At 45.2% G+C, this 17,646-nt stretch overlaps 2 protein-coding genes across 3 annotated transcripts in view; both read left to right on the top strand.

Moving 5' to 3' along the window:
- The first annotated feature begins 405 nt into the window (after positions 1-405).
- Positions 406-7,824, top strand: LOC115147852 (uncharacterized). The gene is made up of 15 exons (XM_029690122.1): positions 406-603; positions 868-987; positions 1,252-1,371; positions 2,047-2,166; positions 2,434-2,553; positions 2,827-2,946; positions 3,240-3,387; positions 3,543-3,596; positions 3,704-3,836; positions 3,937-3,973; positions 4,087-5,509; positions 5,884-5,976; positions 6,138-7,204; positions 7,295-7,406; positions 7,671-7,824. Exons 1-15 carry the CDS (start codon positions 406-408, stop codon positions 7,778-7,780), a joined length of 3,975 nt encoding a protein of 1,324 aa, XP_029545982.1. The 3' UTR covers positions 7,781-7,824.
- Positions 7,825-8,490: 666 nt separating this feature from the next.
- Positions 8,491-17,646, top strand: part of LOC115208732 (EVI5-like protein) — a 38,815-nt gene continuing 29,659 nt past the window's right edge. The window contains exon 1 of one of the 2 annotated variants that reach the window (XM_029777052.1): positions 8,491-8,913. The gene's annotated coding sequence lies outside the window, so the exon portion shown is untranslated. The remainder of the gene's footprint in view (positions 8,914-17,646) is intronic. The other variant, XM_029777053.1, reaches the window with a different exon arrangement.

Genomic DNA, 17,646 nt, shown 5'->3' with positions numbered 1-17,646 from the left:
TAGGGCTTATGACGTAAACGCACTCAAGAGAAGGTTCAGTGCCTGCTTCTGGAACAGTTGAGTTGATGATTTGCAAAGGACAGTCATCTTCATGTTCAAATAAATCATTTTGAGTGGACAAAGAGGACATTCTGTGAGTACAGCAAAACGGGCCAAGATTTTGAAAAAAAAATATTGAAATGTATTTTAAAATGTATTTGTTTATAAAAAAATGTCAGGTCCAATCTGAGAAGGGTGCCTGAAAGCACAATGGATAGAAATCATAAACGGTTGAGAAGAATTCTTCAAAGAGTAAGTCTCATAAGTGATGAAACATTTTTTGTAAATTCTGGGGCTTTCTCTCTTGATATGTAATGAGGCTATCTTCTTGGTAGTATAGCCTATATGCTGTAAAAACAGATTGACATGATTTATAATTGGAGAAGTGGGCATAATAATGGAGGGCTCAAGTTAAATATATTTCCATATGTTTCTGTACCCCAGGCTGGGATCCTCCAAGCTAGTGCTGGAGAGCAGGTGCTCCAGACAGACGTCCATTCCGCTAGCCATGATGGACTAAGGCTGCCAGCCCTGGGAGACTGCCCCAAGGACAGCCCTCTAAAGGTAAGAAACAGCTTTTAGTTCTGTTGCGAAACGTCTGGTTGTAACAGAGACCAGTTGGTTGTAATCTAGTAACATGACGGGTTGAAAACCAGTTTACAACGAGATAATAACGTCATTAAGACACATGGACCAACTACTAGTTAGAATTAATAACAGTATTGTAATTCTGATTGTAATTCTACGGTTATGATTTATAGTTGGAAAAGTGGGCATAAAAATGGAGGGCTCAAGTTAATTGTAATTCCTTATGTTCCTGTACCCCAGGCTGGGACCCTCAAAGCTAGTGCTGGAGAGCAGGTGCTCCAGATAGATGTCCATTCCGCTGGCCATGATGGACTAAGGCTGCCAGCCATGGTAGACTGCCCCAAGGACAGCCCTCTAAAGGTAAGAAACAGCTTTCAGTTCTGTTGCGAAACGTCTGGTTATAACGGAGACCAGTTGGTTGTAATCTAGTAACATGACGGGTTGAAAACTAGTTTACAACGAGATAATAACGTCATTAAGACACATGGACCAACTACTAGTTAGAATTAATAATAGTATTGTAATTCTGATTGTATTTCTACGGTTATGATTTATAGTTGGAAAAGTGGGCATAAAAATGGAGGGCTCAAGTTAAATGTAATTCCTTATGTTCCTGTACCCCAGGCGGGGACCCTCAAAGCTAGTGCTGGAGAGCAGGTGCTCCAGACAGATGTCCATTCCGCTGGCCATGATGGACTAAGGCTGCCAGCCATGGTAGACTGCCCCAAGGACAGCCCTCTAAAGGTAAGAAACAGCTTTCAGTTCTGTTGCGAAACGTCTGGTTGTAACGGAGACCAGTTGGTTGTAATCTAGTAACATGACGGGTTGAAAACCAGTTTACAACGATATAATAACGCCATTAAGACACATGGACCAACTACTAGTTAGAACTAATAGTATTGGAATTCTGATTTTAATTCTGATTGTAATTCTACGGTTATGATTTATAGTTGGAAAAGTGGGCATAATAATATATTTATATTTTAGTCATTTAGCAGACGCTCTTATCCAGAGCGACTTACAGTGGAGAAAGCATACATTTCATACATTTTTTCCCCCCGTACTGGTCCCCCGTGGGAAACGAACCCACAACCCTGGCGTTGCAAACACCATGCTCTACCAACTGAGCCACACGGGACCATCAAAAACAAATGAATTGAAAAAGTGGATAGACATCTGCTCTTTGGACATAATATTTCATGTTTAACCAACTGAGGAAAAATGAAGAAACCTGCACACTGCTCTTGATAGTATCACTGATCTTCCTCAAATAAATGACATTATTACGTGCTCCACCACCTTTATTATCTACAAGATTAAATGTCCATATGGGCTGTGCTATGTAGGTAAAACCTCTCATTCTCTCAAAATAATGGAGGGCTCAAGTTAAATGTAATTCCTTATGTTCCTGTACCCCAGGCTGGGACCCTCCAAGCTAGTGCTGGAGAGCAGGTGCTCCAGATAGATGTCCATTCCGCTGGCCATGATGGACTAAGGCTGCCAGCCCTGGGAGACTGCCCCAAGGACAGCCCTCTAAAGGTAAGAAACAACAGCTTTTAGTTCTGTTGCAAAACGTCTGGTTGTAACGGAGACCAGTTGGTTGTAATCTAGTAACATGACGGGTTGAAAACCAGTTTACAACGAGATAATAACGCCATTAAGACACATGGACCAACTACTAGTTAGAATTAATAATAGTATTGTAATTCTGATTGTAATTCTACGGTTATGATTTATAGTTGGAAAAGTGGGCATAAAAATGGAGGGCTCAAGTTAAATGTATTTCCTTATGTTCCTGTACCCCAGGCTGGGATCCTCCAAGCTAATGCTGGAGAGCAAGTGCTCCAGACAGATGTCCATTCCGCTGGCCATGATGGACTAAGGCTGCCAGCCCTGGGAGACTGCCCCAAGGACAGCCCTCTAAAGGTAAGAAACAGCTTTCAGTTCTGTTGCAAAACGTCTGGTTGTAACGGAGACCAGTTGGTTTTAATCTAGTAATATGACGGGTTGAAAACCAGTTTACAACGAGATAATAACGTCATTAAGACACATGGACCAATTACTAGTTAGAACTAAAAGTATTGGAATTCTGATTTTAATTCTGATTGTAATTCTACGGTTATGATTTATAGTTGGAAAAGTGGGCATAAAAATGGAGGGCTCAAGTTAAATGTAATTCCTTATGTTCCTGTACCCCAGGCTGGGACCCTCCAAGCTAGTGCTGGAGAGCAGGTGCTCCAGACAGATGTCCATTCCGCTGGCCATGATGGACTAAGGCTACCAGCCCTGGGAGACTGCCCCAAGGACAGCCCTCTAAAGGTAAGAAACAGCTTTCAGTTCTGTTGCAAAACGTCTGGTTGTAACGGAGACCAGTTGGTTGTAATCTAGTAACATGACGGGTTGAAAACCAGTTTACAACGATATAATAACGCCATTAAGACACATGGACCAACTACTAGTTAGAACTAATAGTATTGTAATTCTGATCGTAATTCTGATTGTAATTCTAAGGTTAACCCTTATGTGACATGTCACTTAGTACCACCATGCCTATGGTGAAATAGGTGGTTTCTATGGTGATATGATTTCCCCACTGTTGTTATTTGTCTCAGAACCTTGTGCCGAAGCCCCCACAAGGCCCCAGGCCCAGCCGAGAGACCAATATAGCAAAGGCAGAAAAGAAGGCCAGAGAGGCTATCAAGCCTAGAAGTGCTAGGGAGGCTAAGGCAGGGGTGAAAAACCTAAGCCTCCAAGTAGTTGGTGTGTTGGCACTGCCTCAAACTCTTCAATCTCGAACAACCTGTTACAGTGAGTATTCATCTCCATTTCCAAAATTCTTGGATTTTTTGATAGAATTCTAAAAGGATATATGGTGGAAGGATCCACTAATATCTACGACTCTCCTCTTTCTGTAGGTGTCCTGCCAGCTATCAAGAAGGGCACTAAAGTTACTAAAATGGAGACAACACGTGAGTATTGGTGACACAGTGTTTATTCCTGATTAAACAACTTCAATAGAATCGTTGCTGTGGTCACTAGCTTGTTCGGTGGTAATTCTGATTGTCTTCTGTTTCAGAACCCCCAGGTCCCCTGACACCTAATGATGGGGAGATACTGATCTCCTCTCTATCTGTTGATGACCTCCTGACCCCAAAGAGTGATGTCACGTCCGAGGCGTTCTCTCTAACAATCTTCCTGAAGTCTCACCCGTGAGTCCTGCTGTGAACCTCATTATGTGCAGAGAAAATATCATCTATGTAAACACTAGTTTAAGTTGGCAATGATTCCTGGTGTTTGTTTGTTTTCCAGTCAGAGAAAGCTTATCAGGAAGTTCCTCAAACAAATGGTAAGTCCCCCATTTTTTCTGCTTTCAAGGGTGGAGTGATCATCGGAAAAAACTATCTTGTAACATAAAAACTACTAGCTGTCAGATTGTTGTTTTCTGTTTCTCTTTCTAAGAATGTGACAATAGGCGACCTGGACGAGATCATCGAGTGGGTGGTGTGTGTCTCCAGTGAGGTGTTCCTCCCAGTGATGGCTCTGCACAGGACCTCCAGACCAGAGTTGTCAGACTCGTCCCGCTGGGGGTCAGGTGTGCTCCAGATTGTCTCTGAAAAGTTCCACCAGCGGAGTTCTGAGCCGAAGGGAAGGCTCCTGGGCGGGCAGCCGCCCACTCCCCCTTCTGAGACCGACAAGGAGCTTCAGGGCATAGCAGATCTGTCTGTGAGTAACATCCTGAAAAGGGCCCAGGAGGACCTCTTCTCTTCTGGTGAGAATGACCTGGAGAACACCCATCCAGGCATCACTCTCACCGAAGAGAAGCTCTCCAGCATCTTCTCAGAGCTGTTCAGGGATGCCTGTGAGAGTGCCCAGGAGGCCGCCAGACGGATCCACCACATGAGGTCTGGAAGAGGCAACAACAGCCGAAATGGGAGATGCCCTGGGTCATCACAGGGATCGAGCCCGTCCAACATGCCAGAGTTGAGAGAACTGGGGTCAGTGAGGAGACCCAAGGGAAGTGACGTCCATAAAGTCCTTAGCGAGGGGTCCTTCCCTGTCTTTGCCCTGTTTGGGGAGAGGCCAGGGGAAGTTGGGGAGACCAGCAGCCCTGCTGGAGAGATGGACGAGACCCAGACTGCCAGCACTCCCAGCATTCCCCGGTCTGGGCATGGCGGCAGAAGGAGTAGCCAGACCACCATTCCCACCACCGGCCACAGAGAGGCAGGAGTCACAGCCAGTAACATCTTTGATGTTATTCTTCATCTGGCGCACTCCGACACTGACCGGGAACTCCACCAGGAGTTCAGCAGTGAGGATGATGTTTCACTGAATGACATCATGGACATGAAGTTAACCCCGGCAGTGGAGCCCCTGGGGCAGATCCTGTCCTCATGGAGGCTGGTCAACAGGATCTTCAGGGGGAAGGTCCACTACTTTGGGAAGGAGCTCATCTGCAAGGTGTATCAGATGCTTCTGGACACCGGTATGGGCAGGAGGCCAATGGCCCGCCAGAGCAGGTCCGAGCCCACCCTGAAAGACCTGGCTGCCAACCGTAGGCTCTCCAATGAATTCTTCACAGACGTGCTGTACATGTTCATCCAACGGGCCATTAAGAATCTGCTGGAGAACTTCTTGGGTCTGCCGACCACCCCACCGGGTAGAGACATTATGTGGAATGACAACTTCAACTGGATGTATAGGGACGGCTGGAGGGACACCCCCACATCCAGCGAGGAGGACAGCGACTCCACCTGGTCAAGTGGGCTTGGGGAGGAGGAGGGGGCAGAGTCCCGTGGGAGGTGGGCCGCTCTGTTGGAGAAGGGCAGCTTCCTGACCCTCCAGTCCTCCAGCTCCCTCTCCGATGACAACAAGGAGGCACTAGGTTAGTTATTATGTTGTTTTTACTGTCTTTTGCACCTGCACATTCCCCTTCTTTCTTTTCCCTTATTATCAGTAATGGTATTTTCATTTTCTCTCTCCTCTTTTTTTCTTATTTTTCTATACAGTGTTTGGAGACATTTTATGTGTGAAGTATTACTTTAAATCAAATGTCAAACTCATTCTATAGAAGGCAGGGTTTCTGCAGGTTTTCACTCCACCCTTGATTGATGAATTAAGGTCACTAATTAGTAAGAAACTCCTCTCACCTGGTTGTCTAGGTCTTAATTGAAAGGAAAAAAATAAAACCCGCAGACACTCGGCCCCCCATGGAATGAGTTTGACACCCCTGTATTAAATACATGTTTATTTGACTAGGGGCCATCTACCAGGTCCTGACCACCAGGGTGGGAGACATCCTGAACAGTACCTGCAACGACGATTACAAGGCCAGGCTCATCATCCAGAAAGGTACACTTATAACCTGTTTTACCCATATGACCAGTAATAACAATGTAATAACCTGTGTAATAACCAGTGTATTACCATTTTAGTAAATGTGCTAGATACTGCATAGTGTTATACATGAATGTGGCTTTGAACCATTTCAGAATATAAGTGTGTTTTCTTAGGATTGGATTCCGGTGCCAGGGAAAGGTTCCCTGACTCTCCGTGTCCCTCTTCACCCAAGGACGAAGAGGAGGTGGTTGTGAGTGGCATGACTGTCTCATACCCTAAACCCTCCACCTCAACCCAGGTGGCATGGGCAGCTCCTGCCCAGACTCTGGACGTTTTTCTGCCCAGACCCTGCCTGGATGAAGAAGAGGTAGTGCCCAGCACCTCCATGAAGGACAACTCTGTGACGACCACCCATGCAGCACGGGCAGCTCCTTCCCAGACCCTGGAAGAAGAGGTGGGGGGAGCTGAGGTGTCCGACGTGAGTGACAGCGCCATGATGCCCACCAAGGCCCTTGAGAAGATTCCCTCCCTCCTACCAGGCAAGATCCTTATCGAGGAGGACATCCGCATTCGCAGCACTCCCTGGGCCACCATCATGAGCCCCCAGACCCTGAAGCTCATCCTCCAGGGCATCATGCGCCGACTGGAGGCCTCAGAGTCCCCCCAGACAAGGAGGGCCAACAACCCCTTCAGGCTGATGAAGGATCTCTTTCTGGAGGTCCAGCATGCCCTTAAGTATGCTGACATCTCTGTCATCTTTGGCCTGGAGGAGAGCATCCAATTCATTGGGGAGGATGCGGTGAAGGCCATCGTGAAGACTGCAGCTAAAAGATTGTCTCTGCGTTCGGACTCCAACCGGGCTCAACTGCGTGCCGCGCGCTCTGGTGTCGAGGGAGCCATCAGGTGCATGGCGGACACCATCACACAAGTCATAGATGACTATTCCGAGGACTGGAGTTCCAACTGCCATTTTGGAGCCAGGAGGAGCCGTGCTAGTGGGAGGTCACACTCCTCAACCTCCTCAAGGAGTGACGTCACCTTCACCGAGGAGCTCTTGGCCCGGAGGGAAACCCTTGAAGAGGACCTAGAGGAGATGGCTGATGACAGCACTGGTTTGGAGAAGACCATTGTAAGCTCAGTCATCTCTGAGAAGTCCCAGGTAATTAGCTACCTTTCTGAGAGCACCGAGCCCATCAGCTGTGCCCTCTTCACAGATCTCGAGGACATCACCTCCACACAGGTGAGACAGACAAGAACCAGTAGATCGTTTAGTTATTTGGGCTGTTTGATTGTGAGGCATCGACTCAAATCTGTTTCTCTCTCTACTAAGAAGAAGGAGAAGGAAGAGGCTATGAAGGAAGAAGTGAGGAAGTCAGGAAAGAAGAAGCGAGGAAATAACAAGGACCAGAAGAAGAACAAGGTGTCTCCTCTTGGCAATGATGGTAAGTCCTCATGTCTGTCAGTCAACATGTGCATCTGTCTTCAGCACACTATTGTAATGTAAGGACGGGAGACTATGATGAAGTTATCAGAGTCTTATTCATTAGCCACTAAATGGAAGAGAACAGACTAAAACAGGGAGGAACTTTCTTGAACTTGCCAATAACAAATGCTTGTTTTTGTTTTCCGTTTCAAAACATTTTGCTACTGTGTGCCTTAATGAACAGGACCCTGATTTCATGCCCTGTTCTCTGTCACCTGTTCAGGTACTGTGGCTGCAGATGAGCCGAAGAAAAAACAGGCTCTCTTCCCGCGGATCACAGCCGCCCTGGCAAAACTATTTTGCTTCCCCTGCAAAAAAAGATGCAAAAAGTAACTGTGCAGAGACCAGTTTGGGAAACCCTGATGCCACCTCCCCCAACCCACTTTCTAAAAAAACATCAGAGCAATCAGAAGAGGGAGACAACCCCCCCTACTCACAACCCATTTTATTACCCCCCCCCCCCATTTAATTTATTAAACACAACTTGCAGCTATTTTGAACTTCTTCTTTACTTTTTGTTTTACAGACCCACCTGCATGCTATAGATTCTTAAGGTCAATTTGCTGTGTACTGTCTACAGTATCATTGTTATGAGTATGTTCACTGTGCCAGTCATTCTTTTTATTTGTACCTTTATTTAACTAGGCAAGTCAGTTTAGAACAAATTCTTATTTTCAATGACGGCCTAGGAACAGTGGGTTAACTGCCTTGTTCAGGGGCAGAACGACATATTTTTTAGGCTACCTGTCGCTATATAGGTATAGGCTAAATGCCCTAACCTAATTGCAATTTACATAATAAGAGTTACATTTTAATAATTCCCTCATTTTATCTTTCTTGAGAGGGAATACATCTCTAATACACTATACTCAATACCATACAGTAAGCACACCGCTGTATGCCGATGACACCTGCAAGCCCCGCCTCCCCGCAGAATAAAGAATAGACATGAGTGGATAATTGCGGTGTCACTACAAAGGATACCTTAATTAAGCCAATTCATTGGCTTTAGACATGCCAATCATGTCTGTGTTGTAATCGGATTGGTGTGTGTACCACCTCATGGCAAATGGTGTAGAAACTCTGAAGCACTCCATTCTGTTTATGATTTCTATTTATGATTGACGCTGCTGTTTAAAGCTATTTTAATGTCTGCCTTATTTGTATTATTACATAGTTGGGGAGGACAGGGGAGAAAGGGTGGACAGCACCCTGTCTAGTAGTTGTAGCTAGTTAAAGGTCTTCTTGAGGAAGCGCCGACAAACGGACAGCTGTGCGAGTTCGCATTTTCTAATAAAACAGCAGCACGAGCGATGGCTTTGGCGTAGCATTTCGTACTGTATTTTTCATAAGGCGGCGAAGTCGACATTGTGAAGGTTTTATTCTGTGCTAGTTTCGTGGTTGCCGGGTGTTGGCATGACATAGCAGCTACGAGCAAGAGCCGCTTCGATTATGGGAACATTCAGGTAGGCATTGCTGTTTTATTTATAAATGTATCTATATATTATTTACTGTTGTTCTTGTTATAATTGCATGTGCCACAGAAATATTTGTTATGCATGTAGCTGGATCGAGTGAAGTTTACGTTTATACTCCAAAACAAAGCACTTAGACCCTGTGTATTTTTACATTGAGGAAGCCTTAATCTTCATCAGAGGTTACTCGGCGACCGCGGGGCTGATACTGCTCCATTTCTCTCTTGTTGAATTAATACAGTGGTCTTCATTTGCATATTTCCGGAAAGCGAATAGGCCCCTCAAATGGAAAGGGAAGGCAAGCGAAAAAGAAAATAGCCGAAATAGGCTACAAACCCCGTTATTTTTCTGTTTTACTCACAGAAGTAAGAGGACACATTGTAGCCTCTTCGCCTGCGCGGCCTCAATTTCATATATCGTTTTACAATCGTTGCAATGTTTTGAATGGCCTTCTTGTCACATTGAACTGCAAGACATAGGCTTGAGCTGCCATTTGAATTGGTGACAGATGCTGAAGCATCATCTGCAGCGCGAGAGCCTGTTGTACAGGTAGCAGCCATATGCATCAGCATATTGACTTGAAATCCGGGCTAAATGCCATCACACAAACAGAAACAGGCATAAACCCACGGGATTACATCCTCAGCCAGTTCTTTGTAGCCTATGCAACGCAGGTTATTTGTCCTTCAGATGTATGATTTTTGCTAGTGAAGGCATGCTACAGCCGTTAGAATATTGTAGTCAGAAATGGATGTGCCTTGGCTTGGCTTTACTCCAAAAGATTATGAGAGCGAAAGATCTCAAACATTAGTATGAATTGCGGCTAACATTTTATTATGGAAGGGGTATTATGGCTGACTATAAACAAGTTAAGTATTCTGCCCCAGGCGTCTGCATTCAGTCTCTTTTGGGGACTACTGTTCAAGGAATAAATTACCTTGCATTTCAGACCAATTACGGTTAATATTATAAACGGTGGAATAGAACAGACTAGAGACATGCACCACCAAGTGAAAGCGCTGGGTAGATTTCACCAGCACAGGGTGTGTTGAGTGAGAAATCAAGTCATTGCTTTTAGCCTTATCTAGGAAATGCACTCACCATACAGAGAGTGAAACACAAGGACTCTCATGAAAACAATTATCTGATCTTCACACATCCTCATGACCTTGTTTTGAAAATAAATGCTATACCGTTTACCACACACACACACACAGATGGGACATTTGAACATTACAGCTCAGTAAAAGTGACAGTTGGCATTCACACACAGCTGTGTAAACCTCACTTCTTTCTCATCATGGCTGCTACTTGCTGTTGCTATGGCAATCCATGCTGAGGTGAACTGTGAATGAATGGTAAACTAATAGGCCTTTGATGTTGTCAGATGAACAGTCTTTGTGTTTTACACTGGCTTGGCTGTGGCGTGCTTCTGCTGTACAAACTGCTGAATGCCACAATAAGGGCCGTGGTAGTAGGAGGGAGGGATATCATCTACCAGTCCTGATGTCTGGCACCCCAATGGTGGAACAAGCTCCCTCACGACGCCAGGACAGCGGAGTCAATCACCACCTTCCGGAGACACCTGAAACCCCACCTCTGTAAGGAATACCTAGGATAGGATAAAGTAATCCTTCTAACACCCCCCCCCCCCCCCTTAAAAGATTTAGATGCACTATTGTAAAGTGGTTGTTCCACTGGATATCATAAGGTGAATTCACCAATTTGTAAGTCGCTCTGGATAAGAGCGTAAATGTAATGTCTGTGTCTGTCTGGATTGCTGTCAGGTTCTCTCTGTCTGTCTCTGCATCTCTTTGAGGGTCTCTCTGTCTGTCTCTGCATCTCTGTGAGGGTCTCTCTGTCTGTCTCTGCATCTCTGTGAAGGTCTCTATGTCTGTCTCTGCATCTCTGACAGGTTCTATCTGTTCGTCACACTGACTCTCTCACTGTGGTTGGCTGGTTGTAGCGATCAGCAGAGGCCTGCCTTGTGCTATAGGCTCCACACCATTATCCTGCTGTGCTGCTGACGCTGAGATACTGGGAGCAACTCCATGACCTGACATACCAAGCCTAAAACTCCAGTATCCTGCCCTACTGCAGCTACTACAAGCTCCCTTCTAGTCTGTTGTTCCTGTCATTTTGGTAGCACTTTACATTACAACACGGAATAAAGCGGTCATAGAATGCTAACTAGTTAAAGTTACTCACAAAGCAAACCATTATTTGCCCAGATACAGGATGCTGCAGATCAGTATAACTGTATTGTTTCAGAGACATCACATACTAGAGGGGTGATAATACAAAAACAACATGGCAGTGTTTCCCCTAAAATTCTCCAAATGTCTTGGCATGGGGCCCCCATTGATTTTTGTTGTAATGTTTGAGTCACTCAGATACTTTTGTGTATATATAGTGTATGTGGACACCACTTCAAATTAGTGGATTCGAACATTTCAGCTGACAGATGTATAAAATCGAGCACACAGTCATGCAATCTCCATAGACAAACGTTGGTATTACTGTCGAGCTCAGTGACTTTCAACGTGGCACTATCATAGGATGCCACCTTTCCAACAAGTCTGTTTGTCAAATGTCTGCCCTGCTAGAGCTGCCTCGGTCAACTGTAAGTGCTGTTATTGTGAATTGGAAACGTCTAGGAGCAACAGTGGCTTAGCCACAAAGTGGTAGGCCACACAAACACACAGAATGGGACCGTTGAGTGTTGTAGCGCATAAAAATAATCTGTCCTCGGTTGCAGCACTCACTACTGAGTTCCCAACTGCCTCTGGAAGCAACGTTAGCATAAGAACTGTTCGTCCGGAGCTTCATGAAAGGGGTTTCCATGGCCGAGCAGCCGCACACAAGCCTAAGATCACCATGTGCAATGCCAAGCATTGGCTGGAGTGGCGTAAAGCTTGCCGCCATTGGACTCTGGAGAAGTGGAAGTGCGTTCTCTGGAGTGATGAATCACGCTCCACTAGTTGGCAGACCGACGGATAAATCTGGGTTTGGCGGATGCCAGGATTACGCTACCTGCCCCAATGCATAGTGCCAACTTAAGTTTGGAGGAGGAATAATGAATGGTCTGGGGCTGTTTTTCATGGTTCGGGATAGGCCCCTTAGTTCCAGTGAAGGGAAATCGTAACGCTACAGCATAAAATGACATTCTAGATGATTCTATGCTTCCAAATTGTGGCAACAGTTTGGGGAAGGACCGTTCCTGTTTCAGCATGACAATGCCCCCGTGCACAAAGGGAGTTCCAAACAGAAATGGTTTGTCGAGGTTGGTGTGGAATAACTGGACTGCCCTGCACAGAGCCCTGACCGCAGCAATGTTCCAATATCAAGTGGAAAGCCTTCCCAGAAGAGTGGAGGCTGTTATAGCAGCAAAGTGGCGACCAACTCTATATTCATGCTCATGATTTTGTAATGAGATGTTTGACAAGCTTTTGGTCATGTAGTGTAGCATAAGAACACAACATAAGCCATGGCAAAATGTGTAGAATTTCAGGAAACTAGCTTTAAAACTGTAAAATGTTTTCTCTTCCCCATGGCAAAATGTCTAGAATTGCGAGTAGTAGACACATTTGCTTTAAAACATCAACATTTTATCTCTGCTGCGATAGGAGGGCCTCTAAAAATGTTGATCGGAGAAGGCGCAGTTGGCCACGCCCACTTCCACGCCCCCCTATCTATTTCCCCACCTAGTCAGGTGAACAGGGCCTTGCCCTTTATTATGATAAACAAGCCCAGGCAACCATTTCACCAGAGCTGTTGTCTTGGTTGCACTTGTTTTCTAGGATCACTGGTGTCTGGTAATGTACAGGAATGATTCACCTCAGTTCACAGTTCACTCTCTCTGGGAGTATGATTAACGTCACCGCTCTATTGGCCCATTCCACTGTGTGTGGTAAACTATCCAGACCTGTTCTGAAACCCCAGAGGGAGGTTTCATATGGTTTAAAATAGAGCTGAATGAACACACGATCAACTGGTGACACAATGTCCCAGGGCTATTGTACCAAAGTGACACAGGTGTGCCAGTAATCGGTCAGATGGTTTCTGTTTGACGCCCCACTAACTATACTGGCCCCAGATCAGTTTGGATCAGTGCCCCAGAAAAGGGGATCTGGTTGGTGCATCTACTGTGGGAAAGTGAGGCTTAAACCAATCCCACGGACACCCCATGTATCGTTTATGTGTGTATTTTCTGTTAATGCCTAGGCAAATGCAAGGGCACCCAGGGTTATGTTGGTGTACAGCGTTTAATCTGTTTGTAATCTGTTTGAGGATAACGCAGCAGTGCTGGTGATCCTTTTAATCTGTATCTTATTGAATCACCTGATCAGGGTCAGATTGGCCTAGCCCCCCTCCGACGATACGCTCACTACCATTGCAGAATAAATGATTAGTCACATCGCATTGCTTTGGAATTCGTTTGGAGGGAGGATGGTGGAAATGTGTATTTTAAAGCCATGTTCCCCTTGGTATTCATGGAAACGTGATTATCAGGAGGGCGCTTATAGCTAAACTAGGAATTCAGGAAGCAATTCTTGTTCTAAATGTTTATACGTTTAGGGAACTTGGGTAGTCTGAGGGAGCTTCACCGGATGACATGTCATTCTAATTAGCCCAAATGTCTGGTCATCATTCAAGCTTACCGTCAAAGCAACTTATTCATTAGATTCATCTCGATTCTAGATAACATCTGCTGTACAGGACCTTGGACCGATATAATGAATGTGTATATAATTCACTTTGTCAAGGAAGGTCATGTGGAGACCAGGCTGTCATTGCCATGACGATGTTGGATGACCAGGGGAGGTCAAGCCTAGTACAGACACGGGTTAATATGCAGCCATTACAGAATCAGAGGGAATAGGTCAACAACAGTGACGTCAGAAGAGCACAGGGTTCATAATACTAACCCTAGACACCAGAGTGGGAGAAGAATTGGGCACTACATAGTGGACTACTTTTGACCAGGGCCCATTCCCAAGTAGCACACTATATAGATCATAGGGTGCCATTTTGGATGCTACCACAGTCGCATGCACTTGGATGTTGTGGCGTTGAGGAACAAGCCACGTGTCAGCGGACAGACGGGAACAAAGCTGTAAATGAGATGTAGCAACAGCGAGGTTAAGGCGGACAGGAGGGAGGACTGGGGGATTAGCGTGGGAGCTGCCCTTGTGTCAAGCATGGCCTGAGGGGGAGGCACAACAAGTACAAGGAGGGAGAGAGGGGAAGGGATGGGTGGATTAGGGGTTCGGGGTAGAAATGGGAGATAGAGAGGGTTGATAGTTGGTACAATAGGTCTGTCTGTTGCTGTGGACAGTGGGAGTGAGGATAGGAAGCGCTGAGGCGCACACACAATGCGATAATTGTGCACGTGGATAGCGGTTTACATACAAACTCATGCATAGGCACAACACAGTGCTCACATTGAAGCTGCCCCATTCACAGCATGGGAGAAGCTGCTGTGTACACACACACACACACACACACACACACACACACACACACAACAGGGCTCACATTGAAGCTCCCTCATGTGCTGGGTACAGCCTTTGTTCCCCCAAGGCTACTATCTCCATCTCCAGTACTCTGCAGTCCCAAGTTCACCATGGTGGTGTCTCAAATTGCACCCTATTCCCTAAATAGTGCAGTACTTTTAACCAGGGCCCATAGGGCTTTGATCAAAAGTAGTGCACTATATAGGGTGCCATTTGGGAAGCACAACATACCACCTCCAAACACACTAAATGGGAGAACTTCTGCATTCAGCTACATTCAGTGCCATTTTTGTTGTTGTTGTTGTCCTACCGTTACCCTTAGAGAGATGTAATGTACTGATAGCCAGAGCAGCAATTGTCCCACATACTGCTGTAGTCTAGCATGACTCACAGAGTTTGGACTACAGCCTGGCTTCAATGACATTGCTGTATACCCCCTCTGGTGTACATCCAACTGTAGCTGGACTGGAATGATTCCTGGTGAGATGGCAAATGGGGATGCCAGTAATTTAGGGGATTAGTTTTCAGAGGGAGACTAGTGTTATATTTTCAGAGATTTGAAGGTTATTTCTTGCATTCGTTTCTTAAAAGGTAACTACAGTTGAAGTCGGAAGTTTCTATACACCTTAGCCAAATACATTTAAACTCAGTTTTTCACAATTCCTGACATTTAATCCTAGTAAAAATTCCCTGTCTTAGGTCAGTTAGGATCACCACTTTATTTTAAGAATGTGAAATGTCAGAATAATAGTAGAGAGAGATTTATTTCAGCTTTTATTTCTTTCATCACATTCCCAGTGGGTCAGAAGTTTACATACACTCAATTAGTATTTGGTAGCATTGCCTTTAAATTGTTTAACTTGGGTCAAACGTTTCGGATAGCCTTCCACAAGCTTCCACAATAAGTTGGGTGAATTTTGGCCCATTCCTCCTGACAGAGCTGGTGTAACTGAGTCAGATTTGTAGGACTCTTTGCTCACGTACGCTTTTTCAGTTCTGCCCACACATTTTCTAAAGGATTGAGGTCAGGGCTTTGTGATACTTTGACTTTGTTGTCCTTAAGCCATTTTGCCACAACTTTGGAAGTATGCTTGGGGTCATTGTCCATTTGGAAGACTCATTTGCAACCAAGCTTTAACTTCCTGACCGATGTCTTGAGATGTTGCTCAATATATCCACATAATTTTCTTTCCTCATGATGCCATCTATTTTGTGAAGTGCACTAATCCCTCCTGCAGCAAAGCATCCCCCAAAATGATGCTGCCACCCCTGTGCTTCACGGTTGGGATGGTGTTCTTCGGCTTGCAAGCCTCCCCTTTTTCCTCCAAACATAACGATGGTCATTATGGCCAAATTGTTATATTTTTGTTTCTTCAGACCAGAGGACATTTCTCAAAAAGTATGATCTTTGTCCCCATGTGCAGTTGCAAACCATAGTCTGTTTTTTTTATGTGGCTTTGGAGCAGTGGCTTCTTCCTTGCTGAGTGGCCTTTCAGGTTATGTCAATATAGGACTCGTTTTACTGTGGATATAGATACTTTTGTACCTGTTTCCTCCAGCATCTTCACAGGGTAAACTTCCGACTTCAACTGTATATGCATTTCCATCGTCACAGTGAGCAGTCGTGAGGAATATCAAGGGTTAAAGTTCAGTATTTCTAGTGTCATAAGATTAGCTTTGATAAAATTAGGCTACATATGGACAACTTTTCTCTGTTGCTATTGTTACATTGTTTTGGAGGAACTAGCTACGTGTCATTTTGAGGGAGTATTGTGACGGTTTGGGGACGCCCGTTTTCCTGAGCTGCTGCTCTTCTTCTGATGCAATTGGTCTCGTGCTAGTTAATGGCTCTTGATTGGCCTCTCCCAGCACATGAATGGCGTCCTTGTCCCTCCATCCCTCTGCAGTGTTTTTTCCCTTCAAACAATTCTTTTTTTCTCTTCTCTGGGCAGTTTTTCTGTTTTCCTTGTTGTTGTCGTGCTTCAGTAGACTATGTATCGGTGTGTCTGGCTGATATTAAAACAGCTAAGGTGTGTGTGTGAGTTGTAGTCATAGAGCTGTTCAGCATTCTGATGATGGCTAGCCCATTTCCCTCATCTCTCTCGCGCTCACTCGCAGATGTGCATAAGCCCTACATTCTGGGATTCCATTAGTAAAATGTATGCTGAATTACCCTCGGCTTGGGGTTAGGCCTATCTCTCCTCGCCCTCTATGTGGATTGGGGCCACCAGCTCGGCTGGACTCTGGCTTACCCAGTAATAGAGCTCCCATACATGATGCAGGCCAGGGCTGTACTTCTGTCCATAGAAACAGAATCACTAGAATGGAAATGCTATGAGGGTGCAGTCAAATTGCCATGGCCAAAGGTGTTTTACTTGTTCTAATAATTATATTTCTATGGGGCTGTCAGGGTTTTTTTTTCATTCTAGTAATTATATTTCTATGGTGCTCCCTTGCTGCCACAGACAGGAGTGGAAACACCATAGAACTAGAATGAGTAGAACAGGAAACAACCCAGGCCACCGCAATTTGGCTGCACCTTCATGGGATCCTCATTCTAGTAATTCCATTTCTATGGTGCAGCTTGGCTGCCACAGACAGGAGTGCAGAGAGGAACTGCTGAGCAGCGTTGCTACCTTCATGGTTGAACGGTAGCAGCGGGACCTCTGGTTTATCACTGACCAATGGTTTCCCCCTATTAGTTTTGTGATTAGTAGCTGCATTGTGCAGTGCACAGTCTGTTCTTGGCTTTACTAGAGGGAGGAGATAGGATAGTGGACTGAGAGAGCACCAGGCCCTGCCTACCTGGCCTCGCCTCACATAGGCCAGTAGAATGTTGCACATTGTGAAGCACAAGCCTGAGTGCACACACACACACACACACACACACACACACACACACACACACACACACACACACCACAACAACAAACACAAAACCTTCCTTATCAGAAAATGGGATTTCATGGATTAAACCTCAGCTTAAATTGCCATTATTTATTTCTTTGTCAATGGATTTGCATGAGAAAGCAAACAATTATAAAATAAAATACTTTGAGGAATGTTGTTTTGTATTTTCATAACTCTGCAGATTTGTAGTATATCAACATGGCTTATCTTTCTCAACACATTCTTTCTAGTTTGCTAATCTCATAATTAATTATGGCTCCAATCCAATCACCTTTAATGTACAGTCTCTTCCTGCTTA

This window comes from Salmo trutta, chromosome 14, assembly GCF_901001165.1.
Source record: "Salmo trutta chromosome 14, fSalTru1.1, whole genome shotgun sequence".
In the NCBI taxonomy this organism is placed as follows: domain Eukaryota; kingdom Metazoa; phylum Chordata; class Actinopteri; order Salmoniformes; family Salmonidae; genus Salmo; species Salmo trutta.
Note: the sequence above shows the minus strand (reverse complement) of the source record. Positions and strands in the feature narration are given on the sequence as shown.

What these genes read in the sequence shown, in the direction of transcription:
- LOC115147852 (XM_029690122.1), top strand. Translation starts at nt 406, where the DNA reads ATGATTTATAATTGGAGAAGTGGGCATAATAATGGAGGGCTCAAGTTA. An exon ending in ATCTTCCTGAAGTCTCACCC is followed by an intron (nt 3,837 to 3,936) that starts GTGAGTCCTGCT and finishes TTTGTTTTCCAG; the next exon opens with TCAGAGAAAGCTTATCAGGA. An exon ending in AGGACATCACCTCCACACAG is followed by an intron (nt 7,205 to 7,294) that starts GTGAGACAGACA and finishes CTCTCTACTAAG; the next exon opens with AAGAAGGAGAAGGAAGAGGC.